Source organism: Cutaneotrichosporon cavernicola (assembly GCF_030864355.1).
Source record: "Cutaneotrichosporon cavernicola HIS019 DNA, chromosome: 2".
NCBI classification, from domain to species: domain Eukaryota; kingdom Fungi; phylum Basidiomycota; class Tremellomycetes; order Trichosporonales; family Trichosporonaceae; genus Cutaneotrichosporon; species Cutaneotrichosporon cavernicola.
This window is the reverse complement of record NC_083394.1, coordinates 53,992-80,272: the sequence shown is the minus strand read 5'-3', so window position 1 is coordinate 80,272 and position 26,281 is coordinate 53,992. Positions and strand designations below refer to the sequence as shown.

Genomic DNA, 26,281 nt, shown 5'->3' with positions numbered 1-26,281 from the left:
GGCGTGAATATCTAGCAATTCTGTATAAGCATGTTAGTTTAAGCTCTAGAATTTCAGTGCCGCGGCAGACTCTGGAAGCATGTTGTGGGCGCAGAAATGGGCCAGAGGTTCCAAGTGGATGTATGCATTCGCAAACGTCTGGAGAATAAGACTGACAGCATGGATTGGGTCCAGAAGGCCTGGAAAGGGACCAAGAGCGCGCGGGCGCGATTGTTTTCACCATCACACAGCCTCGGTGAAGTGGCGGAGTGGTTATCGCGGCTGACTTCTAGCACCAGTTGAATCAGTTTCCTTCGGGAGCACGTGTTCGAATCACGTCTTTACCGGCTTGTTACTACTGCTTTTGGCTCTGTGCATGCTCGCGTGTCTTGTGTGTGTGTGTGCTGACAAAGGGGTTGATGGTGACGAGAAGCTTGTTGGTGGCCATGGTGGCTTACATGCCACAGATCGAGGGTGGTCAGTCACGTGGTCGACCTCCTCACGGATATACCACCTTAGGTATTTCCGGGCCTGGTATTATGGAGTCACTCCAGCACTCTTTTGTTGACCCCCGACTCTAGACTCACTGCTTGTGGCGAGCAGACTGCAGACTGCAGTCCGTCAGCTGCTGTATTGTTACCGGGATGGGCGTCTGGGACTATCTCTTCCAATGCGACACTTGTAGTAAGACATTCCCGGCCGGCTGGAGGGCGCGCAATAGCCACTGCACGGCGACGGGACACTCACGTCCCGACTTCGAGTGCGGTACATGTCCCCGCATCCTTCGCAACGTAGCTGCCCGGTAGGAGCATATGCTCGGCCTCAATCACATCCAGTACCCGTGTCGAGGCTGCGACGGGACGTATCCTAGCAACCAGAGCTGCGCCCAGCACAACACGACACGACTTCCACATCTTCTGTGGAGACTGTGATCGCTACTTCCAGAACACCAACAATCTCAAGGGGGTGCGTGTGGCATGAGACGGCGTGAGAGGCGACGAGGAGGGCGAGGTGAAAGTTGAAGGTGGGCGGTGGGGGCGAGAGTGAGTGTGAGTGTGAGTGTGAGTGTGAGATACGAGTGTGGGGAAAGCAATCGACGAGGGCGAGGCGGCCGTATTATCTGGCGGTTGAGTTTGGGTTTCTGGTGACCATGATGGTCCAAGCAACAAGCCGAGAGGAAGGGGCGAGCCAATGACTGTGTTGCTTTGTTGTCTCCTGAGATGCTTGCCCACTGCGCAGACTCAGTCACGTGCCCTTCCTGCTGGTGATGGTTCTGGAGGGCAGCCGGCCTGACGCACGTTGAGGTGAACGGGTGCAGAACGCACGCCACCTGAACTGTAAGACTGTACCGTGCGCTCCAAGGACCCCGGCGGCCCTATCACCAAACACCTCTTTACATAGGAGGGGGAGGGAGCACAGTGCTGCTTTGTGGGAATGGCGGTGTGATTGAAGAGTGAAAAAGTTATCGTTGTAGATTAAATGGTCGGGTTGTGAGATATGCACCATATCTGTGCTCATGCATGATGAGATGAAAGAAATACAACATGGATTGTCCAAATGGTTCCCAAGACGCCAAGGGCTTCCTGTTCCGGCCCCTCGATCCTACAGCTCAAACACGCGCACCGAGTTGCTGCCCTGGGTCTCGTTCCCAGCAAGCCTGTCGTCCAAGATCTGTGAGGCTAGCCCCCGCCAGTCATGCATGACCCAGCCGTGCATGCGCCGATCAATAGCGTCTTGCCGCATGCGCTCAAATCTCAGCGGCTCGATTGGTGTTTGAAGCGCCTTGCGGATGGTGTGGACGAACGAGGTGTAGTTGAACGCCTCGACCTGGTACACGTACGGTTCAGGAACGTCCATCATGCTGTCGTGCTGCTGGTATGCCCAGCCCTTACCGTCTTCCCGCATCGTGTGGGGATTGGCAAAGGGCACGCCGCGCGCGAGTGCACGGTACGGACTGGGCGAAAGGGGTGGAGACCCGAGACCTAGGAGTAGGCGCGACTTGCCGTACTCCTCATCAAAGCGTGTCGCATTCATGAGACCCAAGTTCTTGATGACACTTGGCACAGGTCCCCACTTGGCCTTGACTTCGTCGGAGCGGTTGTCTTCGAACCCACCCACGAACTCAAAGCCAGGGAATTCGCGGCTGAGCTCCTCAGCCGCTCGCTCGAAGAAGCTGAAGTCGTAGACGCGCTGGTGTCCGTTGTGGAAGTAGTGCGCCTGCTTGGCCAGGAGGTATACACGGTTCGGGCGATCCTTCCATGGAACAACTACCGTGTCCTCAGGAATGGGCATGATGCCATAACCCAGGAATGTAAAGTCGGCCTTGCCCGGAGCCGACTTTATCTGCAGCTCCTCGCTACCGGTCACGAACCACGAGGGGCCATACGTGTAGTCGTCTGGCGTCGATGCCGAACGCACGAGCTCGAGGTCCTCGGCTTGAGGGAGGCGCGGTTCTGCCGAGATCATCCATGCCTTGCCGACAATGCCAGATTCGCCTGTAGGGTAGTACGCCATGCGGAACCACTGGTGTAAGTTGACAATCTCCAAGACAGCCCACCTTCCATGCAGGGATGCCGTCCGGGCGCGACGCGCTCTTCTGATACTGGTCGAACGTTCCCTTGTGACGCTCTTCCCCTTCATCCGCGACGATGACCCGCACCATGTCGCCCAGTTGACGGTGAAGGTGATGAATGTAGCCTGCAGTCAGTCCACACTGCACTTTGTATGGCTCAACAGCCTTGGTCGGCGTCACTCACGCCAGTCATTGTCGCCTCCGTGGAGTACCGTGAACCCCTGTCGTTCGAGCGAGCGCATCATGCCCGAACACCACACTCCCTCACCACCTCTATAGTTGTCATACAGCGCCCAGTGACAATGCCAGCTTGCAAAAATGGCGATCAGAGGTCAGCATGGACGTCTGAGCTCCAAGCGTACCTTGTCGGCGTTCGGTGCACAGTCTCCTCTTGTCAAACACACGGTGAGCTGGCGTAGCTTGGCATCGGTGTACCAGCGGTAGTTGTCGGCGTTGGGGTCGGAGAACACGGTCGGGATGTCGGTGAGTTGTGTCTGTGTCTCGGTGAAGTGGGTTGGGAGCTGGGGCTTGGTTGCAGGCTTCCAGGACACATCCAATCTCACTGGCAGGCCGACATCGTAGTATGACGCAAGGAGCACGGCAAACTGAGTTGAAGCGATAACAAAGATGATCGCCGGGACCACCATGCGCCAGACAGTGGGCCGACTCTGTGGAGGTAGGCCGTGCATTGAGTCGCTTCAGAGTGGGTAGTCACTGTTGGCGGTTATGCCTGTCGCTAGTGTCTCGCTGTCTCCCGATAGGCGCGTCGAGGTAGTTAGAGGTGAGTATGAGAAGATAAGATGAGATCATGTTCGCCAGTACACGACAGGCCGTCTGAGCCCATGCTTTCCTAGTGTAGCAGCTGACAGTGTCGGCCATAGTGTATGGGGCGTTGTCAGTACTGGTCAGCCAGGCAGTGAAGCAGTGCGTCCACCCGGCAGAGACAGCCCTGGACAAGCCTCTGAGAATGACCCCTTGCTCTGTCAGGATTGCGATTTATGAATATCTGCGCAAAACCAGCAGCCAGCAGAGAGGAAAGGGACATGCCACCGAAATCTTGATTGCAGGTCGTATGGCAAGAGCCTGTGAGGTGAGCAATTGAGTGGGCATGGCCACCGAATCCAAGTATCGTCTCGCATCCCCAGTTGCGGACCAGGCCATAGGGAGTAGTGAGACGCCAACAGGGCCGAGAGCCTGGGCCGGCAAACCAAACTGTTGGGCCACATGCAGTGTTGGTGGACGGAAAAACTGTGGTCAACGATGTTCCTTAATTTCAATTGACGCGATTCAAGGGCATAAGACATGAATGAGGGTTGCCCAATTGTCATCGAGTTCCAGACTGTTTCGGTCTCTCGGCTGAGAGTCCTGAGAGCTTGAGAGCTTATGTGAGAGACGGTTCATGTAGAGAGCGAGTGCCGACTGATGAATGCATGAATTCATGACAGTAAAGTCAACTAAATTGTATGGCACAGGAGGCGCAAACCTTGTTCAAGCCACCCTGTGCCTGACACCACCTGGTCAAGCTGGTCAAGCTGGTCAAAGCTGGTCAACGCTGCTAACAATCTCCAGTACAGAGTACAGTCCACGTCTGCTCATCAAACTGTCCGACACTGCATCTCCCCGCAGTTTACCGTTCAAGTCGGCGCACATTAAGGCTCCATTATATGGGAGACTTGGTCGCTCGCAACCTCCCGATAACGTGTAGTCTCCCGCCCGATATTTTTGACTCGAGCCCACCAAATGCCTGGTAGATGCTTTCGGCAGCGTCTCCACGTCTCGTTCGGCTCCCTCTTCCCTTATGTTTCGGATTCGCAGGCAACACACTGTCAAAGGCTTCCCAGCTCGAGTCCCAGATCCGGCGGCCTTCGGCATGACATGCTACTGCTTTTGGCACGGTCACGGAGGTGCCTGCCCGCTGGCATGGGGCAAAGGCGCGACACGCTTTGGTCTCACGCCGACCCTGCAACCCGATCCTCACCTTCACGCTGATTGCCTTGGGCCCCCGGATCACGGACCCCACGGACCAACAGCCCACCCACACATGGGGAGACGCCTCATTCCTCTCTGACGTCCTGACAAACCCTTCTGACGCGCTCACTGACAACTCTAATGTCGGTAGAGGACTTGACTGCCTCAACAAGGTTGCATGCAACAAACAGAGAAGCATGCACACATTCAAGGTCCTTACCCTCCTTGGTCCAGCGCCCCTAGCCCTACTCCTCATACTCGTACCGGTCTGCATCATTGCGCCAATAGCTGTGCCGCGCAGTCGACTTGGTCTTGCTCCTCTTCTCATCCAACTTTGAAGCGTTGTCCGAGCCGAAAGTACCGCGCCGAGGACGAGTCGTTGGACCACCGGTGAAAGGGTGGTCCTCAGGAGGGTTAAATAGCCGCTCGGGTGGTGGCAGACGTTTGAAGATCTCGGCCACCATCCCTTGAGGCTCCTCGGTGCCTCCGAGGAGGAAGCCAAGGTCGGGGTCATAAGCTTCGTGCTCGCTGTCATTCGAGTCAGGCCCGCTTCCTGGTGGTCGGACGGCGAATGCTGCTGGTCAGCACCTTGGCTGGGGGGTTACACACGGTGTCCACTCCATGATCGGCGGATACGCTCATCGCGGTGCGGCGGCATGTGCTTCGTCGGCCGACGTTCGATGGCAAACGTCGTGTGCTTGGCACTTGGAGGGGGTGTAGGGAGAGGGGTAGGAAACTTGCGGGCTGGGGATGTCGAATGCTTGAAACTTGGTGCGTGCTTGGATGTTGGGGTGTGAGGGATGGAGACGCTGGTGAGGTCGCTAGCAGAGCTATGGATGCTCAGATTGCTTGGAGATGTACGAGGAGGCGGCCTGAGAGAGGCACGACGAGAGAGCTCGGGTTCGGGAGACCCCATCTCTTGGAGGAAAGGATGGTTGTAGGGGAGTGCGAAGGGGTGGATACTGGACTCGGCCTCATCTTGCCCTGTCCCGACTGGTTGCCGTCGAGGCGTCATCATCTGAGAGGCTGCTGTGTCCTGTATGTTGTGTGGTTGTTCCTGCAGCGGCGCAGGACCAAGGGAGGTAAGCGTCGCGGTGACTTTGGCTGTGAAGCGGGCCCATGGCTTGACCTCTGCTCGGCCGCCGCCCTCTGTCTGAGAGCGGCGCCTGCGACCAAACAGGGCCGATGGCTGGGCTACTGTGGTCGTCAGCGTGGCACCGGCGAGTGAAACTCACTCGGCAGGCTATCGTCGCTGCGCTTGAACAGTCGCGTCGTTGAGCGGGACATGGTCGTCATGGTCGCCGTGCGTAACGTGGGGTTGTACGGCGACTGTTGAGGGTTGAAGGAATGGAATGGTGCACGCGCAGTACTGTGGGTGCGTGAGTGCGAGAGAGGGGAGGTGGGGGTTGCAACTTGGGGAAAGAGTAGTTGTATTCGAGCTTGGATCTGGTTATGAAGAGAGAGTGTGAGACTGGGTGGTGCGAGCTCATGCGAGCGTGATTCCCATACTGAGCTACATGGATGAAAGGCAGGCGCCAACGATAAGGGTGGACGAAGCAGTTGCGGCAGGGAGTGGTGAGGCAATGGGGAGTCTGTGCTTCAGGATGAAGTCTCGCCCTTCCCACCACGGCCTGTGTTTAGGTCGAGTAACTTCGAGAGCTGGAACAAAGATGAATACCACCCTTTCATGCGTGTAAGATGGACCAGATTTCTCTACGGGTCCTTTTCATCAGCATTCCAGCAAAGGATCACGCTAGTACGGGTTGAGTTGAGTGGACAAAAGTGTTCTTCGGCGATTGAAGTTCTCTGGGGTTGTTGCTCGACATGATATTACCTGCCCGCTGGTACCGCGCCTTACCCCCAAACGTGCAACCAAGCCGGACGGAGATACCGTGCGCTCAGGCTCGGAGCTCTCCTGCCGAGGACAAACCCTAATATGCCGTGGCACACGGTTAGGCGGTACTGCTGCTGCCTCAAATGGAAGTGGGGCCCGCTTCGCGCAGGGTGATCAGTGCCCTCCTTTGCCCGTTGACCGGCGTTGGGTCTAGAGAACTGGGCAACAACTCAAGGCATGGACAGGGTGACGGCGTACACAACGTGACTTTGACATTAGATTAGGCAGCCAAGGCGCGTGCCTCGAGGGGCTTGCGGCATGCTCTCATGGCCGGGAGGAATTTGGTGACTGGCAAGGAGTCTAGACTTTGCGGGGGAAATGGGTAAACGGTACAGTCACCGCCAGAGCGCCAGTGCGCTCCAAATGATCGAGACAAGTAAAGAGTGGGACTGTTTCTCTTACCTCACGTCAATGGATCCCAGGACATCAAGGTGTGAGTGCTACTGTATTCAAGTGGAAAATGGCAGTTATTAACAATGGACATCCTCTGCGTGTAGTCTGTTCACGAGAATGACATGCGCTTGGCATGCCTTTAATCCTTTGTCGCATTGGCCTCCCTCTCGAACCATGGTCTGTGCACCAAGGGGAGCGAGCGAAACACTCTAATATAATGGATAATCCATCGGCCCTGCAGTCGTCGGATATTCCATTGCTCCCGGAAATCCAAGGGTTTGCTTGTGCATGCTCATGGGCAATATTACCCGCAATATGCCGAGTGAAGGTTGCAAGGCTGACCTTTCGAACTCTTGGTAGGTCGAGCTCGGCACATAGTGCGATCAGTGGCGCGACTTGTCTCTTCTCTTCGTTGTCTCTAGGTATCCATCACTGCTTTCATCGCCCATCACTCAATGTCCATTGATCTACCACTGTTGCGGTGCGAGGGTACACCAATGTGTCTTGACGGGTCACTCGATCCTGTGACAAGATGGCTTCACTGGCCACTCCGTCTTCTCACAAAAGGATTCGACTCATCACACAGAAAGATGCGATGTATAAGTGCCTCTCTGACCTCTGAACTCGTACTCACTGTCGGTCCCCTATTGCTTTGCTCTGTCTTACACAACTCCCAAGTTGGCCATCTTTTTCCATGACCTACCGTTTCCATATCACAAGCGGGGAGTTGGAGCTCCTGAAGCTCAACTTGGCCATCCAGCTACCAAGCAGCCGTATCAACCACCACACACTCGCCTACATTGCAGCCCTGCCCGGCAGCATGCAGCGGATTTTGCTCGTGTTACATGACCTTCTTCCTCCTCCACCTCTCGAGGCGTGGCTGGGTAACCCTGTAGCGACCGACAGCACATCGGTTTCTCTCGCGCCCGATCTACTACCTAAGATTCCTACGTCCTCGTTCGGGAACGGTCCCAAGTTGTCCTCTCAAATGTATTCGTTCGATTATCCTGCACCTCTCTCCAACTCCTCTCCAGCCGCTTCGACAGCTGCCGAAGCCATTCCAGCCGTGATAAACAAGCTGTACGAACAAGAAACGACGCCGTACGGACGGAGCAAGGCGTTCAGCAAGATTCTTCCCCCGCACTCCTCTCCCACTCCTCTGGCCTCTTCATCAACTGCTGCCAACAACCGCGGGCTGAGCCTCCCTCATCTTTCTACACCAAGAAGTCCAGCTCCATCCTCCGGCCCCTCTCCCTCTACTGCTGCCTCGAAGCGCAAGTTTTGTGATCTGTTTGATGACGACACGCCTATCAAGAGTCTCAAACGTCCAGCCATCTCGGTTCCACCAACTCGCTTCTCCCTAGCACTCCCGCCCATTACCTCAGCGGCACGGCGCCACGATACCTCACAGGTCGGATCATCTAGCGCCAAGCGCAAGCGTCACAGGCTCGACGACGGAATGCCTTCGAAGAGTCCCAAGCGCCCTGCCGTCTCGGCGAGTCCTCTCGCCTTCCACCTTGCTCTCCCGCCCACCGGCCCGGTCAGAAACCACCAGGGCGCATCATCTGTTCGTTACTCTGGAAGCAAGATGAATCAGGTCGATATGAAGGATGACATTCCTGGCCCCTCTTCCACAACTGCAGGCCCGTCAAAGCCTCCCATCAAGGGTAGACTGCCAAGAGGTTTTGCCCCATTTCGTCACGCCCATGATGAGCCGCCCAATAGAGCATCAAACGCTCTGGCGTCCTCCAGCAGAACGACAGAATTAACCTTGTCTAGGTCGGGACCTGGTCTCCAGAGGACGCCGAGAAAGAAGAGCAAGTTGGCTCGGTCGCTCGCTTCGCCGAGAACGAGAAATGAGAACACCCAGCCCAAGAAGCCTCGGGTCAACAAATCCGCAGCCCACACAGACCAGCAAAAGAACCTCTTAAGGACCGTGCCGAAAGAGCATTACAACGCGGTGTCAGCGTCGGTAAGGAGTCAGGCAGACTGGTGGTTAACAGCAGTTTACGGCTGGTAATAAATCGACCAAGGGAATGACGATCCTGCCGCTTGGGAAGGGATGCAGACAGTGCGACAGCTGCCACATCCCATGCGCTGTCTTGAACAGCAAGCAAATGCCCTTGTTCGGCTGTGTCGGGTCTCGAGAGAAGGGGTACCAATATTGCTTGACGTGCCACAACCGCGGCATCGACTGTGAGTTCCACACCCGATACAAGGCGAGGGGTTCTGAAGAGCCTGCCGCGAAGGAAAACGGGATTGCCCACAAAGGGAAGGGCAAGACGGCGGAATACCGTCTCAAATCAGAGGAGAGGAAGCAGACAGCCAACGAGTTGTCGCAGGCAGCCTCTGGTTCCCAGATGGAGGGTCATCACTCTATCCCAGCCGACGGCGAAGGCCCGGTGCTGGAGTGTACGTCCATTGGCCCTCAAGATAAGGAGCCAACCGACGTTATCGACCTCACTCTCCTTGAGGACACCGACGACGACGAGGGTGACGACCTGGAGGAGGGTCCCATCGGCGACCATATCGCGAGGGATCCCCCCGGTCCAGCACCTGCTGTGCACCAGCCCAATGAGGAGGAGGACGAAGAGAGGGGCGACGACGAAGAGAGTGAAGATGAGCTGGAGGAAGTGCCGATCTATTAGGGTTCACATGCATAAGAATCGAGTGCTGTAGTTACGCTATACCATCCTCCTTCACGCCACATATTCTCGAAAACAACAGACTTCCACAGAGGTCGCGTGGCGAAATGGCATCGCGTCTGACTACGATTGGTACATCAGGAGATTGCGGGTTCGACCCCCGTCGTGACCTGAGCTGAGGACAAGTCCTGAGTTGATCTTTTGGTTGAGGAGAGGGGTGGAGGGGTTGGAGGAGAAAATTTACTCTGCCGGAGTTTCGGGGTCTGTAAGTGACCACGACTGCGTCAGTCCAGTACAGGGCACTAGTCATCGCTTCCGAAGAGGCTCTTGTACACCTGCAGGAAACTTGTGCTAGTGGCCGCTGTCGTGTAGTTGCATGGTTGTGGGGAGATCATAAGCCGCAGCCAAAATCAGTCGCGCTTGTCTCTCCCCCCCACTTATCCCTCGCGGGAGCATTTTGTTACATATTGCTTTACAACATCCTCGTATCTCACCCATGTCGGGTACTCCTCCCTACACGCACTCTTCACTTTCTACATGCCGAAAGTCTCGCTGAAGAAGCTTACGGGTGGTTGATCATCCAGAGCATTGCTCACCCTGTTGACAGCCAGTACGGCCTGACGGACGTCGCGGTCGAGCGACATCGGCCCACACACAGCCACAGCCACCCCTCCATCCGAGGAAGCAAGATCCGCGCGGAGGAGGGTCTCTGCATCGCCCCGTCCGCGGTGGAGGGTGGTCACGAGTGCGGCGGCAGGAGAGAGGCCGAAGATGTCCCGGCCGGCCAGAGAGCCGAAGGGCGGGTGCCTGTCAAAGTTGACGGAACACTTGTCGAGGTTGTCGAGGTCGCCGGCGAGGGTGGTGTTGCCTGAGCAACTCGACGCCACGCTGGTAATTTCAATTTCGCCCTTCTCGAGGTCCACTTCGGTGAATTTTGGAAGGGAGAGGGAAGTCGAACAGGCTTGTGAGTAGATCGACACGGAGCCAAACGTGGCGCAGGAGATAAGCGCCGACTTGTTGAGGAGGGCAGCTGGTGGCGGCGTGATGCCAGGAACGGGGGTTGAGGCGCCGTCGCGGGGAGTGACGTTTCCAGGCGTCTCGGGAGGTGAGGGACCAGGTGTCTCGGTCCTATCTCCAGGTTCGTCAGAGAGATGGGAGCGGGTGACGTAAACGTCAACTGCGACACTGACGTAGGCGCTGCCGCGTGCAAGAGCGTCGTTGAGGAGTGGGGCGATCCATTCAATCTGTGATGCAGAGCGGACGTTCCAGACCAGGCGAACCTGTGCTGCGGAAGAGGTGTGGTTGCGTGCAGCGGTAATGATGGAGGCAAGCTGAGCAAGACCATAACTCACACCGGTGCCGCCGGTAATGAGTAGTGTGGTGGCGTAGGCGTTCAGATCGGGCGGTGTGCCGTAGGGACCATCCAGACCAATCTTTGGTGTGCTGGTGAGGAGTCGGCGCGTGAAGCCGGCGTGGGCACGAATGAGGAAGACGGCCTCGGTGGGGCTGGCAAAGGTGAAAGGGTGTGTCTGTGTGGCGGTGCGGAGGTAACCATGCTGTCCGGCCTTCCACTTGAGGCGGCTGGGAACTGTGACGCGGACGGCTTCAGAAGACAGGACCTCGACCTCGGGTTTACCGTTTGAGACAGTGTTGATTGCGACGCGGGCGAGCGAGACGAAGCGGTCCAGACCCCAAAGGCCAAGACCCGCGATGATCCACGCCTTAAAGTACATGGACGGCGCGTGGAGCCAGCAACCCACAAGCGTCGCGACGATCATGAGAATGTGGAAGGCGATGAAGACCTCGTATGCAGCGCGTCGGATTGGGGCGAATGAGATGAAGAGGAGGAGCAAAGGGATCCAAGCCACTAGACCGGTGACGAACATCCAAGTCGGCTTGAAGCCTTTAATGAGCCATCCAACCGAGTGGACAGTGGCAGTGATGACGCACACACGGCCAGCGGTGCGATGCAGCCCCTTGAGTGCGTGGATGCTTACTCCAGTCACTGCGCTGAGGACCGAGTTACGTGCAGCAAGACCAATGACGAGGGGTAGTTGGGCGAAAGCCGCGTGGCCCATCGGCTGAAGGTATCTCATGTTCCCGTCGACAGAGGAGGACCACATGGTGAGACCGACGACGAGACCAGTGTAGCCGACGCTGGCGATGATCTCGGTACCGGTTGGGGACCACAGAAGGAGGGGGTAGCGGCGAACGTTCATGATGTTGGAGTAAAGTGCCCGGACTGTGCGGCTAGCCACGCCAGCATACGTGTGATGGGCCGGGACCGAGTTGGTGAATGAGATGCGCCAGTTCTCGCGAGCGCGGCGCTTGCCCTCCCTCTTCCGAATCAGGTGTGTGTGGAGGAGAGTGACCAGGTGGTGTAAAGCCAGAAGGACGATGATTCCAGCAATGATCAACCAGATCATGTGCTGGCCTTGGTACTGCTTTGCGTTGCGGACGCGTCGCGCTTCCTTGACCGCCAGTGAGGATTGCGTCAGGCTATGGAGGGACATCTATCATCAGCTGAGGCTGGTCGGCAGAGTTACTCACTCTTTGAACTGATGGGCTCTGGTTGACCTCTGCTCCCGATCGCTCTTATACCTTGACATCATGACGATTCCGCAGGTGCAGGTGTCAAAAGTTGCGCTGCCTCAGTGACGCAAAGTCGAGCAGCGGCTAGGAAGTAGGGATTCCGCTCTTTGAGCGATCACATGTCTCTGACAGCTGCGCATGTGCTCATCCAGCCAGCAAACCTAAGCTCGGGGGTTGTACACTTCAAAAACACCGTTACGGAGATAGATACTCAGAAGCCACAGACGTCTTTTTTCCGAGCTCAGTTATTGCGATCTACATGCGTTCTCTAAACCTTGTTGCGTTGGGTCCACAAGCTCAATCAAGCCTGACTCGAATCTGAGCTTAACTCAACGAGTCGTCAGCATCCAACTTTGGATACTTTAGAGGTACTCCGCTCAAACGACGAACTCTAATGGCTTCCCAACGTCATGATTCCAGCGATCAAGCTCGAGACTCAGCTTTTAAATTACCCAGCAAGGGTTTACTGGATAAGCAGATATCCGACTTCGTTGCTGGGCCAAAAATGCTTGGTCTCGGAATCAGGCCGCCTCTTCGCTTGTGTGATCGCCCTTGCCGACTCGCCGAGATCCTGGAAAGAGGAGCATGCGTAAGTCTCCCAGGAACATGATCACATGTACAGTACATGCATGTGATTACGATTACGAACTTGGTTGGTTTGTTCGCCGAACCCGTTGTTGGTCGTTTCAGTCTGTTCGCCGCGCTAGATGCCGCTCGAGTACCCCAAAAAAATTGCCCAGCCCCACAGATGCATTCGGGATAGAGGGGGGAAGGAATCTGCTTTGACGGGAGTCATTACGATCTGGAACAGGAGAACAAGTGAAAAAGGGTAGCGAGTAGAAAAAGACAAAAATCAATGCCCGCACGCTGAGTCGAACAGCGGTTAGCTCAGATGAGAAAATCTATCCACAACGAACTGTGATAACCACCTACACTATACGGGCGTTGTAGGTTTCTGGCATTGTTAGTTTTTACACCTACTTAAGAGGACCAGACAGTCAAAAATAAAAAACCGATTTTCCATGCACCAGCTTGGGACACCACAGTCATACCCAGCCACAGTCACGGACCTTGATGCATTCCATTCCCCAATTCCTGCTTGCAGACGTGCAGTCTGTAGTCTGTACGGCGGCTGGTCTGTGCTGCTGGACGCAGTTTCGGGCATCCGTCTCGGGTGTCCTCGCGATCGGTCTCCGATGACCTTATCTCCGTCCAATCGCTCTGTTTGCTCCCTGCACGTACCCCCCATCGCTCGCATCTGCATGTACATTTCCCTCAAACTACTCCTGGTCTCGCTCTGGCCTGCTCTCGTGTCTCGTGTATTCGCTCGGCCAGACGTGCCCAATGCTGCCGGGAGCATGAACCGTGTTCTACTCGCATCTACGTTAGAGTCTGGGCTGAGCACAACTCTGTATCATCGAGCGCCATGGCCGCCCCTGTCACGCTCATGTCATCCGCCTCATCTCACCCGTCCTCATCCTCACCATCCCTGGCAAGCCCTTGTTGCAGACCCTCAATGCCCTCATGGCCCATTGCCCCGTCCTTTGCCCTCGTCGCTGTTCCATAGGAGCTTACTGTCGCCCAGCGCCAACATCTCTTCGCGCATACGGCGCACTTCGTTGGTGCGGTCGCGGAGATCTACCTTGAGCCGCTTCTGCTTATCCTGTAGTTCGGCTTTGCGGAAGTCTAGCTGCTCGATCCCGACAGCGATGGCACCTAGCGACGCCTCGTCTGCCTGCATCAGCGCGATAGCCTGAACGAGATGGCCCTGTAGTGTGAGATAGTATTCTTGGGTGCGAGGGAGCGACGCGTCCTGTGGCTGGGATGGAACAGTTGGGGTGGTGGGTTGGCTGTAGGATGCGGATCGTGGTCCACGTTGTACGGTACGGTGGGTGGGAGGTGGGTGGAGAGCAGGTAGGGATGGGGGCTGGTGCGAGTTGCCGCGAGAGCGCGAACTCGATGAGGAGGCGTGGCGCGAGTGCGAGGGCTGATACGGATGAGGCTGTGGGTGATGTTGAGCATGGTACGGTTGCGTGTTGACGTGTAGTTGGGGCGGATGTTGCTGATATTGGTGGGGTGGTGGTAGCGAGTAAGACGATGATCTTGCTCTTGGGCCGTTGGGTCTGGAGGGATGTTGCAAGGGATAAGCATCGGTTGTGGCGAGGTGTGCGGGACGATGCTCAGCGTCTAGTGGCGAGTGGGCGGAGCGAGATGTGGTAGTCGGGCTGGGGAGGCTATCGTGCTCTCGGTTGGTTTTGGACAAGCAGCGGTGATGGGATACGCCAGTCAAATTCCACATCTGGGGCGCCTCGTTGGACCACCTTGGCACTGGTCGAACCTCGAGCAGGTCGCGCGAGTCTGGGGACCGGTACCGACGCTTGCGAGGTGGCTCACTGGTGTTAGAAAAACAAGTTGGCCCCACCCACAACGTGACTGGGACCCATACCCACCTGTCATCACCCTCCTGCTTTGGTGTCACTGCATCGCTGCGGTCAGTTACCTACTTGCTCTCCCATGCTCACTGGTTGAGGTCCTTTTCACCAACGACGCCAGCGCGAACGAGCTGGTCGGCGTTGGTGTTGGCGGGCCAGCGCCGCTCTCCTTGCTTGGGTACGTGCTGACGCAGACCAACAATGACCTCGTCCAAGTCTGACAGCCACTCTGCTTCGCTGCCGCAGTAGTCGTAGGGTGCGCTTTCACGCCAATGTGTGACCCACTGCAGAACGGCCTTGTCCTCTCCAAATGGCTCGCTGGTGGCGGCGCACACGTATCCAGTACCCTCGCGGCGGGCAAAGCACTTTACTCGTCCATCTGCGCATCCGCTGCATGCAAGGCGTGACGGAAGCAGGATAGCATTCTCGTCAAAGAAGAGCTTCTCCTATGCATCAGTGAGGCTCGTGCTTTGGTGGTTGGTGGTTGGTGGTTGGTGGTTGGTGGCGTTGCTCACAAGATTGCGGTTCTCGTCGTCGCTGACGGAACGTAGGGTTAGCGCGTACGTGTTGACGACGGTGCCGATGCGTCGGCTTGGGCCACGGTTGGCAAAGAATGGGGTGGCCCGGACAACGTTGGGATGCACGCGCCCTGGGGTACTGCCCACCGCCGCCTTGAAGGCCGTCATTGCGTCGAGGCCGCCCAGCATTAGCGAGAGGTGCTTGCGTCGAAAGCGCTCGCCCTCGAGGGCTTGCTGCGGGGTCGAGGTCATGACGAGTTGGGGTGTGTTGCCGCCACTGTAAAGTTGTTGACGTTGTGACGTTGTGACGTTGTCAGAGATGCTTTTGGCCAGTCGTAAGGAGGCCGACGGCGTGAGATAAGAGTAGTGGTCTGTTTGTAGTTGTGTTTCAGTTGCTGTTGCAGTTGCAGTTGCAGATGACAGAGGTGGAGAAAGGAGAAGGTTGACAAAAAAGCAACAGACGAGTTGTAATACAAAGTTGTCCGTCCGATGCGAACATGCCACAAAGAAGAAGAAGAGGCCAGTGCAGAGGCGTGTGACCCCCTTCCCTCTTGCTGTTCCTCTTCACTTGATAGCTCGCTCCCTCTTTCCCCGTCTTCCGTCTTCATCATCAGTCCTTTTTTTGCACAGCCACAACGCACTGTCCTACCTCCCCCTTGTTCCCTCTCCTTGACCGGGTACACACTCTCTACACGGTCCTCAACTCTCCACCGTCCATCGCCATGGAACTCCGACGATCATATGGAGGCTCGAGCATGTCCAAGCTCACATTATCTCAAACGTGGCACGTTTCGACTACTAGGGCCTTACAACTCCAGAGTTGAGCCATTCTTCAGTTGCACCTAGCGTGTCACACTATCTCTCGACTCTTCACGTCCCTAGCAAGCCTCGACTCAACCTCTAGGATGCTTGTCGCTGTCCAATGCCCGCTTGATGACGTCAAAACTTGCTTCCATGCCGCAGAGGCGCGTGGATCGGAAAAACGCCTCTTCAGGGTGTGCAGACGCGGTCACGAGCATTCCGCTCGATAGTCTTGACAGAGTGCATGGCCCGAGAACTGGGTTGGTTGGGGACAGTCTCTTGCAAGTGGTCGAGTGGCACGGAGGGAGTGAGTGGGATCTGAGCTTGGGACATTGACTGGCACGGGGACCGATCTACTCGGGAGACTCGGGAGCTAAGCAAACGATACTCGATGACAACGTGTTGCCACAAGAGTGTGCCATTGTCATCCTCAATGATGAACAAGTGGGCAATGTGGAATGTTGAAATCCATCATGTTTTTGCCAACAAAACTCGACCCCTCCACTTGACTCGCGGTAGATTTACTCTTCATCTCATCCCATTCACAAGTCATCAACTTACCTGGCATGAGCGCGAGAACTCACTCACCTAGACTTTGACCTTTTCGATCTACCGCTGGCGCCTCTGTACCCGGCTTTTAATACAACAGAGCACAGGCCGCCAAGCACGGACAGACTGAATACAGCAGAGTAGGGCCCTATTGAGGCTTGACCCCGGATGGCTTCGCCCGTGGGCCTCCTCACTGTCATCTACTTGCTCTCCTCTCTCACCCTAACTGCTCACCACTCACTACCGAGCAAGCCCCACGGAGCCCATCCATGTCAGCACCCTCAGACTCCTCGACTTTGAGCCAAGCCTCGCCAACAACACAGAAGCGCCTCAGCACCAGCAACGTCGTTAGCGCCGTCGGCCAACTGCGCAACACCCAGGCCGAAGCAGATGTGAGTTTGTTCAGGATTCCATGCCCAAACTGACACCAGCTGCTCCAGTTCAAGGCGGCTCTAGAGGCGGAGAGACGTGGAAAGAAGCACCGCCGGCGTGGGGCTGACAGCATCGCGTCAATCTCGAGCGTGACCAGTGTCGTGTCGGTAATCTCTGTGCGGCCCAGCTCGAGGAACCCACGCAAGGAAGGAGGGGGTTCGGAGACGGAGGGAGAGCGAGAGCCGACGTCCGGAGGTGAGACGGAGAAGACGGACAGCCGGCGAGTAAGTCTGGTTGGTTTAGGCGTCTGGTTGCTGACACCAGCCACGTCGCGGAAGCCAATGCTCGCCTGAGCGTCCACGCACACGGCGCGTCCTGGAAGAAATGGCGCATCAAGTCACCGAGCTCGAACGATGCATCCACGAGCTGGCTGTGGAGGATGAACGTGGGCGGGGCAGATAGGGGGTGGGGCTGTCCAGACGTTGGTCCTCCAGCGGAGGCTGAGGCCGTCCAGACGTTGGTCCTCCAGCGGAGACTGAGGCTGTGTTGTAGCACTGTGCAATGGAGAAAGTAGAAGCACAGGTTGAAAATTGCACGTCACGACATGGCTCATGCTCATGTCAGGTATCACTGTGCATTCTTTGATCTATTTTCTACTCTTCTCTTCCTCGCATCCGCTGCTCTAGCTCGCCCAGCACTGCATCGAGTGCAGACACGAACACGTCTGCGTGCTCCCGTGTCAACGTGAGCGGCGGCTTGATCTTGAGGACGTTCTGCCGCTCACTCGTCGGCTGGATGATGACGCCGTAGTCGAGCATGCGCTCGCACACCCATGCCGTCTCACTCGCCGCGGGCTCCTTGCTCTCGCGGTCTCGCACGAGCTCGACCCCCTGGTATAATCCCATGCCATGCACACACCCAATCACAGGGTGGCGTCGCATAAGCTCCTCAAACCGCTCCGCCAAAAAGTCACCAACCGCCGCAGCGTTGGCCTGTAACCCCTCGTCGCGCATAATGTCCAGCACTGCCAATCCCGCGACACCGCTGGCCGTCGCTCCGCCAGCAGAGGAGAAGAACATGCCTTCACGTGCGAGACTCGCCGCAATCGCCGGCGTCGTGTACACCGCTCCCAGAGGGTAAGCGTTGCCGAGGGCCTTGGCGACGGCGACAATGTCGGGGACAACGCCTTGCTCATGCACGCCCCACGCGTGGTGTCCCAGCCGACCGAGACCGACCTGCACCTCGTCGGCAATGCAAAGGCCTCCACTTGCGCGCACGGCTGCGTACACCTGTTTGAGATAGCCGGCGGGGTACACCACTCCACCGCCGTTACCGAACACGGGCTCGGAGATGAACGCGCCGGCGGGGGTACCGGCCGAGTCGAGGGTGGTAAGCAGTTCCTTGACGCCAGCTGCATACTCCTCAGCCGACTTGGGGTTGCGGTATAAGTTGACGGCCTCGGCAACGTGTACGTGTGCTGGGCGGTTTCCAAGCGCAGTCGGATTGTCAAATGCGCTTGTGCTCACAGCGTCGGACGCCGCTGTCCAGCCGTGGTATCCCTCACGGAGGACGACCACATCTCTGCGTCCTGTGTGAGCTAACGCAAGCTTTAGGGCGAGCTCGACCGCCTCACTCCCGCTGTTAACGAGGAGGACGGCGCTCAGGCTCGGATCGGGGGCGAGGTCACGCAGGCGCTCAACGTACTCGGCCAAGGAGGAGTAGAGGAATCGGTTGTTAGTGTTGAGGGTGAGGAGCTGCTGTGCCACGGCGTCGGCCATTCGCGGATGCCCGTGGCCTACGCCCGCGACGTTGTTAACCATGTCGAGGTACCCACGCCCTGCCGTGTCGTAAAGCACCTCGCGCCATCCACGCTCAATCCCAGGCGGGAGCTCGTAGTACCTCTCCGCCGCGCTTGGAGTCACGTCATCACGCCGCATGCGCTCCTCCTCAACGTCGGACAACCAGTTGGCTGGACTCATGCCGAGCAGAGGCGCAGGGTCGAAAGTCAGACGCTGCCACGCAGGGAGCGCTGCGGCGTCGACGAACGCGGGAGCTGAAGCAGTTCCAGGCCGCAGCCATTGGACCGTCACATCGCCGTCTGACGTCAGCTCAAGGGATACCGTATTCCTTACCTGCACGGCCGATTGTCTTGCCTGCCGCAATGGCTCCACTGGTGCCCGTGACGCCGCCGAAGATGATCCGCCCAAACGCGCCAAGCAGGCTCACCTCTCCCTGCCCAGCTTTCAGTTGTCCGGAGAACGGCGCACGTAGCTGTGTTCCAGGCGGGACACGTGCAGCGAAGAACAATGGCGTGGTTTCAGGTGCGTCGAATCCTGGTGTGGTTGTGCGCGTAAGGCGCGGTTCGCTGTACGCAAAGGCGGGCACCTTGCCAGACCGCACTACCTCTGCGATCACGCGCTCCTCGGCATCCTGAGCGAGGAATACCCCGCGGTGGAGGTGCGGAGATGTGCTGTCGAGTCGGACATACTCGATCTCTACGTCGGTATCCAGGAGTTGAGATTTTGGCTTGGGAGCAGGTTCGTCTGGGCGCCTCGTTACCGCCCGCACAGCTGCATGGGCAATCTTAAAGTCAAGCTGTGCGGATGTGTCGAAGATGTGCCACTCGTGAGCCACTCGCTCCGCAACGTAGGTGTTGTCTGGTTCGAGTGCGAGTTGGTGCGCGCCACTCGCAACGACGACAGCTCCGCGGAGAACCACCAGGGGCCACAGGGCCGCTAACTCTGCGTCAGTGAGCTTGACCTCTTTGTCAAACGCGGCGACGGCAGGCATGGCGTCGAGCGGGTGACCACGGTTGTGATGCATGATGCACGACAAGGTAACTGCCAGTTCGGCGACGCGCCATCCGGCGCTGAGGTCTCCCCAGTCAATGACTGTTTCTGGGCGGACGCGACCGAGGGTGTCGCGCAGCCCTACCACATTGTCGTCGGTAATGTCGCCGTGGATCATCTGGACTGGGAGGTTGTGAGCCGTGACGAGGGGCCAAGCCTCGCGCGCCTTGGCGAGCACAGCAGTACGGCGGGGTTCATCCGCAATACTCGGCGCGTACGCCTCAATTACGGTCATGGCGTTCCGCATGTCCCATTGGAGGTCGCGCTCGAGAAGCGGCACCGGTGCGAGGGAAAGAGAAGCAGCGACGCGTCCCGCGAGGCCACCGAGCCGGGAGATAATGGAGGGGAAGAAGTGGCCGTCTGAAACGAGCGACTCGCCTTGGACAAAGGAGAGAAGACGAACGCGTACAATACGCCCGTTGACGGTGGCTGAGCTGATCCATGCGCCGGTATTGTCGCGAATCGGTGTCGGTCCGCTGATTCCTGCAGCCGAGAGATGGAGGAGTGCATCGTTCTGTGCCTCAAGCTCAGAGGTCGAGAACGCGTCGTTATCGAACTTGAGGAGGTATTGAGGCCCAGAGGTCGTGAGAAGAAAGTTACGGTCCTGGTTACTGCCAAGTTCCTTGACACTGCCGTCGAGAGAGTACGAGGTGCGCGCGACTGCGAGCGCGTCCTCGGCCGTCACGAAGGGCCGCAGCAGCGGCTGCTCGGCATGTGGGTCGAACATTGTGGCTCGGGTGGTAAAGACGAGCGAGGAGATGGGGATGTGGGCGAGAACAAGAAGAGAAGAGAGCTGGATAGTTAGCTGTTTTGGATTGTGTTCATCCGTTATCTGCCACATTCCCCGGGTAATTGGATATTCGGGTTATCGCAGGTGTTGAGGCGAGATACGAGAAGATGCCAGCCTAAATGACCCGGCAACTCTTGTACTCATCAAGGCTGAAGAATGAGACCAAGCGTAGGAGACGATGGAGACGAGAGTATGACGGTCATCGCCGGCGGCCATTGTGTCACCAAGTGACATCACAGCGACGGCCAGATTCCACAGTGACGAAATCTCCAGCTTCGCCGTTCCCTCACAGCGCACTGAATCAAACAGCACATGTTGCCCTCCTCAGAATGTACCACCCCTCACTCCTCACACCCCCACACCCCTCACCATGCCACCCCTCGACTTCTTCATCTCACAGTGGACGCCGCTGCCCACCGCTCCCATGGGCCCAGTGCTCAAGGGCAAGACGGTCGTCCTTACTGGCGCCAACTCTGGTGAGCAGCCACCCACTCCCCGCTGACAGCAGGTATCGGCCTCGCTGCTGCTCACCAGCTGGCCGCCCTCGAGCCCGACATGCTCATCCTCGCCTGCCGCAACATCAAGACCGGCGACGCTGCACTCGCGTCGGTCCTGAAGCAATCGCCGAATGTCAACGCGGCCGTTTGGGAGCTCGATCTCGCGTCGTTTGAGAGTGTCAAGGCATTTGCCATCCGTGCGAATGATGAGCTCGACCGTGTCGACCTCGCGATTCTCAACGCTGGGTGCGTCGCGAGGTCATAGTCGTGTCGGGCTGATAGCAGGATCAGTCCCAACCGCACTGCCCCGATGAAGGCGACCGGCGACGGCCACGAGGTCACGTATGTCTCTATTGGATTCTGGTAACTGACTCCAAGTCACCAAGTCAATGTCCTCGCAACCACATTGCTGGCTCTGCTACTCACCCCGGCCCTTCAGCGCAGCGCAGCCCCTCACCTCGTCATCACCTCGTCAGAGGTTCACGGTTGGGCTGACTCGTCGCCCATCGCTGCTCCTCTACACGCCGGCCGCTCAATCCTGGCCGACTTTGACGAGGTGGCACTATACAACAGTCAGGAGCGATACTTCGTCTCCAAGCTGCTGCTGCAGCTTGTCGTTCGTCGCCTTATCCCAGCCCTGCCACGCGTCGTCATCACGTCGGTCAACCCGGGGATGTGCTTGACCAACCTCATGCGTGACGTCAACTTGTCCTCGCTCGCCGATCTGCTCGAGGTGCTGCCATTCGCGCCGATGATGCCATTCATGCGCGGCGCAGGCCGTGGCGCTGCCATGCTCGTCCTGGCGGCTATCGCCGAGGAGAGCGCAGAGTACTGGCACGTCGGCGTAGCTTCGGCTGCCCCGAGCGTGTTCATGGCTACTATGAGCGGGATGCGCGCCTGCGACCAGTACTTTGCTGAGGTGTGCGCGCTATGCGAGAAGCTCGCACCTGGGTGCACGGAGGTGCTAGAACTGCCGCGCTCTCTCGGGAGCGTGTCATGAACTGAGACTGAGATACTGATAGACGATAATTGTACCACAGACCACGACGATTCCCAAGCAATGTATACGTGCAATACCCAAGTTTCCATGCTAGGCTACAACTCCACAGAGACTACAACTCAGACTTCTTCTGCCTCTATGCCTTGGAGTACACCTTTTCACCCTCGAACCACGTCTCCTTGACCACGGTCGACGCGAGCTTGTCAGGGGCCACGCCGTACGGGTCGCGGTCGAGAACAACAAAGTCGGCGCTCTTACCAACAGTCAGGGACCCTGAGAATGACTCGATGCCGAGCGCGCGCGCAGTGTTGATGGTGTACGCTTCAAGAGCCTGCTGGACGGTGATGGCCTCATCCGGGGCGAGCTGTCCGGGATGTTGGCCCAAGGGGTCGGCGCGGGTGATGAGCCCCGCGATACCGATCCAAGGGTTTGGGTCTGGCATGACGGGCCAGTCGGATCCACCGGAAATGATGGCGCCCGACTCTGCGAGGGAGCGGTTGGGCGCCATCCTCTCTATTTCCTCCTTGGGACGTACTGCCTCCATTGCCTCAACGATGATGCTGGGGTACCACAGCGCGGGCGAGATGTCTGCCACGACACCGAGCTCACGGAACCGCTTGATATCGTCGGGGTTGACAAACTGCCCATGTGCAACGTGGAACAGCGTATCCTTGTAGCCTTGCGCGCGAACCTTGGCCACAGCGTCGAGCACAAAGCGCACAGCGGCATCACCGCAGCAGTGTACCTTTACGTTGATGCCTTTGTCAGCGCAGTGGAGGAGCCAATGCTCGAGCTCGTCGTAGGGCATCGTTGTGTGACCCTTGTGAGCGCACCCGTGGGTCTCGGACGGGAGGTATGGCTGGAGGAACGCGCCAGTGTAGCTCATCGGTACACCGTCGAGGAAGATCTTGGCAAAGTCGGGGCGGTGGTGTGACGAACGTGTCGTCTCGCGGTGCGGGAAGAGCTCGTTACCAAGTTGCTCGGCACCAAACACATGGTCGTTGATGAGCATGCAGCTGCTTGCCCAGATCTTGAGCTCGCCTCGGTCGTCTAGTTCCTTGAGCCCGTTCAACGTGTGCAGCGTAGCTCCAGCGTCAAGGAACGCAGTGACACCGACAGCGTGCATTGTCTTGATTGCGTCGGCAGAGCATGCGGCAGCCTTGTCTGTGGTCATGGGGTCGGCCTTGGCTGCTGTCTTTGCGACCATGACGCCGGCACCCTCAAACAGAAGGCCTGTTGGGCGCCCGTCTTGGTCGCGCACAATCACGCCTCCTCCCGGTGGGTTGGGCGTGTCGTCTTGGATACCGGCGGCTCGCATGGCGGCAGTGTTGGCGAAGCGGTTATGGTGACTATCGTCTGTGAGGAGGACTTTCTTGCCCCCGCTGACGGCGTCGAGTTTCTTGAGCGGCTCAGACGTGCTCAGCTCGCCAAGAAGCTGCGAACCCCAGATACTACCGTACACCCATTCGGCATCGGGATGCTCGGCAATGTATCCCTTGACCGCGGCGCAGATCTCATCGACACCAGCAGTGTCGGGGAACGTGAGCTCGAAGACGTTGTGCAAGCCAGCGATGCCATGGTGGTTATGTACGTCCATTAGGCCCGGCATGACAGCCTGGCCGTCGAGGTCGACAATGCGAGTGCTGGCTCCTCTGTACGCTGCGACGTCGGAAGCCGAGCCCACAACCAGCAGCTTGCCGCCCGCGATGGCAAAGGCCTCCGCGGACGGCTTGGCCGAGTCCATCGTCCGCACGACGGCGTTGGTCACGATGAGGTCGGCAGCCTGAGCGTGCGTCATGGTATAGAAGTGTGAGGTGGGAAGTAAGTGACTGGGAATAGCCAACGCCGCCGGTCGCCTTGTTTAAGACGCACGTCCTAAGCGACAAGCGAAGCATTGTGACAAGTTACGTCAAGCTGCCAGGCTGCCAGGCCCCCAGGCTACCGCATTTCGCACGTCGCTGTTGCCCACCTTGTCAGAAGAGTTCCGAGTCTGCCGAGAATGACGAAGAGATATGATGTGTTGTCGGCAAATCCATTGATTGGAACCGGCCCAGCAAGTTGCCGAGGTATTCCTCTCCTGTTCCTTCTTTGGTTTATCCTCATCTTACTTCAACTTCATCCACGGCGCTGGAGCGCTCAGCATTACTTGATTACCCCAACCGTCGCCCACAGGCCACTAGGTGTCCAGCAGGATGCAGTGGGTGGCGGTGACAGTCCCGAGGCTTCGGGTGGCGTTTTTCGAGAAGGCTTCGTTTTCACCATCCTACGTTTAGATCTCGGGCGGTTCGGCAGCCGATGCAGGCCAAGGCTGCCCAGCCTCGCTGGCGAGACGGCGCGCAAGCTCCTCGGCAGCGTCGACTACTCGTATTGTCATTCGGGCCGTCGGAGGCTCTCGAAGGCACTTTGTGGGCGTGGGCGAGGTCTGGCGATTGGGGGAGAATACGTGATAGAAGCATTCTCGGCGCCGACATGAGGTGTACCGCATAACACCCATCTGGCGGCGGATCCTGGAATCGTAGCCGCTCCAATGATCACCAAAGGCGAGTTCGGCATCGGCGTGGAAGCCTGGAGCGGGCACTTTGCGCGCGTTCAGAATGACAGACACGGTTGGTTGTGGAGGAGGGAGCAGGTCGGGTGTTGGTGGGCGAACGGGACCGTGAGCGTCGGCCTGGGGCGGGAGGAAGTAGACAATCTCCGACTCGGTGTCGGAGCCTGAGTCTACCAGGACAAAGTCGTTGTCGGAGCTTGAATCCGAGTCCGAGTCGGCGTCTACTTCCGTCACGGAGACATGTGTGGTGGCGGGAGCGATGACGAACCAGTCGTCGAGGCTGTCGAGGCTGTCGAGGCAGGAGAGGCAGGAGAGGTAGGAGATGTCGGAGAGGCAGCAGAGGCAGGAGAGGCTGGCGGTTGAACTACCCGGCGACAACGGGGGCCAATAGAGATACGGCGAGACCATTGCGAGAGTGTGGCCGTTGTGAAGTGAAGAGGACTTGATGGCTTGGTGGCGAGCAGCCCTGCTGTTATCAGTCTTCCGCGCAGCGATCCAGCGAAATCAGGAGGCTTACCACGAGCACTGGATAACCGAGTCAGTTCCTTCAGTCGGATCCGACAGTCACATCATGGTGTTGACTCGACGAGAAGACGGGCGTGGAAACGGATGTGAGGGAGAGTGACCGGAACGGATCTCGGGTCGTCCACTTCAAGTGACGGCGAAGCGCACAGAACAATGGAGGGGCCAGGTAACAGGCAGGTTCCGCTGCTCCGCCTGTGGCAGTGTAGACGATTTATGAGTCGAGGCAGTGTTGTGCACCGTGAGAAAAGACTAGTCCGGCATGTGGGGCATCCGTTTCCACAATGCTGTGCAATCACAAGATGCATAGTGTAACAAAAGGTACAGTGGGGCCATACATGTGAACTGAGCGCCTGGCTGTGGCAGCTGGTGCGTCCAAGGATGGTGCCGTGCGGCGTGTGTTCACGACCGACGCCGACGTGGGGAACGCCGCATGGTCGGGCGGCCTGTGTCCTCGCGCACCAGGCGGTAGGCGAGCTCCTCGGCTGCATCGACCATTCCGGCATCCACGAAAGGGTTGTTCAGATCTGTTGCCTTTGGTCGTGCTGCCATGGTGCTTGGTGAACACCACGTCGGCAAGAGGGTAGAAGTGCATGCCCTGTTTCCTGCAGCAACCGCAAGAGAACCGCTGCAAGTTATTTCGCCGGGCCTTGAAGTCGCTGCCGATCCATCGGTCGTCAAAGGCGAGAGCTGCGCTGGTGTTGAAGCCTGGCGCCGTGATCTCGCGGTCATTGAGGATGATAACCGGGCGTGGTTGAGGCCATGTTGGCGCCCAGCCTGGCCTGATTGGGTCCGGTGGGAACGGCATTGTCTCCTCAACGGGTGTGGGGCTGGCCACATCTGTAGCGGTCAAGTATGTCTCTTTGGCCACAGTGGCAAAAGTGCGTCGGACCATCTGGACGTTGGAGACGACTCCAGACTCGGAGGCGACGAGTACAAAGTCGTCATCGGCCGAGTAGCTGATCGCTGTGACCTGTAGGTCCTCGCGCGTGATGACGAACCACTCGTCGAGGTCGCCGGAGCTGCCGGGCAAGAGAGGAGGGTACTCGACGTCCGACAGCTCCATGATGAGTGCCGTTCCAACAAGTGGCGAGGGCGCCGTGGGCCGCGGAAGAGTACATTTATAACTTGTCAATGGGCCATTAGCGACAGTGCGCGACAGTGAGCGAGTCGTGTTCTCGGGTCCGGCATGGTGGCGTTGGCTAGTCAGTGGATCAAAGTCGACGTCAGCGATAATCAACAATCCCTAGGTTGGTCTCGATTCGGCTGAGAGATCACGAACAGAGGAGAGGGAGTGGGCGAGGTCTGGTCGACGTTGCTTGGAACCAAACATCCGGTGCTGGACACTTGTCACGCTCAG

At 57.9% G+C, this 26,281-nt stretch overlaps 11 protein-coding genes across 11 annotated transcripts; 3 read left to right on the top strand and 8 right to left on the bottom strand.

The window, feature by feature from the left end:
- Positions 1-494: 494 nt before the first annotated feature.
- On the bottom strand, positions 495-893 carry CcaverHIS019_0200320 (uncharacterized protein; the record flags this gene model as incomplete). Its single annotated transcript, XM_060596998.1, has 3 exons — positions 495-510; positions 567-590; positions 727-893. The coding sequence occupies 3 exons, from the start codon at positions 891-893 to the stop codon at positions 495-497; spliced, it is 207 nt and encodes a 68-aa protein (XP_060453936.1).
- Positions 894-1,581: 688 nt separating this feature from the next.
- Positions 1,582-3,240, bottom strand: CcaverHIS019_0200310 (uncharacterized protein; the record flags this gene model as incomplete). The annotated part of the gene is made up of 4 exons (XM_060596997.1): positions 1,582-2,502; positions 2,537-2,676; positions 2,736-2,772; positions 2,956-3,240. 4 exons carry the CDS (start codon positions 3,238-3,240, stop codon positions 1,582-1,584), a joined length of 1,383 nt encoding a protein of 460 aa, XP_060453935.1.
- A 1,524-nt stretch (positions 3,241-4,764) lies between these two features.
- Positions 4,765-5,815, bottom strand: CcaverHIS019_0200300 (uncharacterized protein; the record flags this gene model as incomplete). Its single annotated transcript, XM_060596996.1, has 3 exons — positions 4,765-5,093; positions 5,129-5,716; positions 5,755-5,815. The coding sequence occupies 3 exons, from the start codon at positions 5,813-5,815 to the stop codon at positions 4,765-4,767; spliced, it is 978 nt and encodes a 325-aa protein (XP_060453934.1).
- Positions 5,816-7,500: 1,685 nt separating this feature from the next.
- CcaverHIS019_0200290 (uncharacterized protein) lies at positions 7,501-9,454 on the top strand (the record flags this gene model as incomplete). Its single annotated transcript, XM_060596995.1, has 2 exons — positions 7,501-8,373; positions 9,008-9,454. 2 exons carry the CDS (start codon positions 7,501-7,503, stop codon positions 9,452-9,454), a joined length of 1,320 nt encoding a protein of 439 aa, XP_060453933.1.
- A 530-nt stretch (positions 9,455-9,984) lies between these two features.
- CcaverHIS019_0200280 (uncharacterized protein) lies at positions 9,985-11,670 on the bottom strand (the record flags this gene model as incomplete). Its single annotated transcript, XM_060596994.1, has 1 exon — positions 9,985-11,670. The coding sequence occupies one exon, from the start codon at positions 11,668-11,670 to the stop codon at positions 9,985-9,987; it is 1,686 nt and encodes a 561-aa protein (XP_060453932.1).
- A 1,895-nt stretch (positions 11,671-13,565) lies between these two features.
- On the bottom strand, positions 13,566-15,245 carry CcaverHIS019_0200270 (uncharacterized protein; the record flags this gene model as incomplete). Its single annotated transcript, XM_060596993.1, has 5 exons — positions 13,566-13,778; positions 14,382-14,436; positions 14,494-14,529; positions 14,566-14,921; positions 14,991-15,245. The coding sequence occupies 5 exons, from the start codon at positions 15,243-15,245 to the stop codon at positions 13,566-13,568; spliced, it is 915 nt and encodes a 304-aa protein (XP_060453931.1).
- A 1,367-nt stretch (positions 15,246-16,612) lies between these two features.
- Positions 16,613-17,177, top strand: CcaverHIS019_0200260 (uncharacterized protein; the record flags this gene model as incomplete). Its single annotated transcript, XM_060596992.1, has 3 exons — positions 16,613-16,735; positions 16,775-16,999; positions 17,040-17,177. The coding sequence occupies 3 exons, from the start codon at positions 16,613-16,615 to the stop codon at positions 17,175-17,177; spliced, it is 486 nt and encodes a 161-aa protein (XP_060453930.1).
- Positions 17,178-17,368: 191 nt separating this feature from the next.
- On the bottom strand, positions 17,369-20,291 carry CcaverHIS019_0200250 (uncharacterized protein; the record flags this gene model as incomplete). Its single annotated transcript, XM_060596991.1, has 2 exons — positions 17,369-18,813; positions 18,848-20,291. 2 exons carry the CDS (start codon positions 20,289-20,291, stop codon positions 17,369-17,371), a joined length of 2,889 nt encoding a protein of 962 aa, XP_060453929.1.
- Positions 20,292-20,724: 433 nt separating this feature from the next.
- On the top strand, positions 20,725-21,851 carry CcaverHIS019_0200240 (uncharacterized protein; the record flags this gene model as incomplete). The annotated part of the gene is made up of 4 exons (XM_060596990.1): positions 20,725-20,830; positions 20,863-21,097; positions 21,137-21,193; positions 21,230-21,851. The coding sequence occupies 4 exons, from the start codon at positions 20,725-20,727 to the stop codon at positions 21,849-21,851; spliced, it is 1,020 nt and encodes a 339-aa protein (XP_060453928.1).
- Positions 21,852-21,987: 136 nt separating this feature from the next.
- CcaverHIS019_0200230 (uncharacterized protein) lies at positions 21,988-23,649 on the bottom strand (the record flags this gene model as incomplete). Its single annotated transcript, XM_060596988.1, has 1 exon — positions 21,988-23,649. The coding sequence occupies one exon, from the start codon at positions 23,647-23,649 to the stop codon at positions 21,988-21,990; it is 1,662 nt and encodes a 553-aa protein (XP_060453927.1).
- Positions 23,650-24,120: 471 nt separating this feature from the next.
- Positions 24,121-25,987, bottom strand: CcaverHIS019_0200220 (uncharacterized protein; the record flags this gene model as incomplete). Its single annotated transcript, XM_060596987.1, has 4 exons — positions 24,121-24,868; positions 24,917-24,924; positions 25,384-25,466; positions 25,537-25,987. 4 exons carry the CDS (start codon positions 25,985-25,987, stop codon positions 24,121-24,123), a joined length of 1,290 nt encoding a protein of 429 aa, XP_060453926.1.
- Between the last annotated feature and the right edge of the window lie 294 nt (positions 25,988-26,281).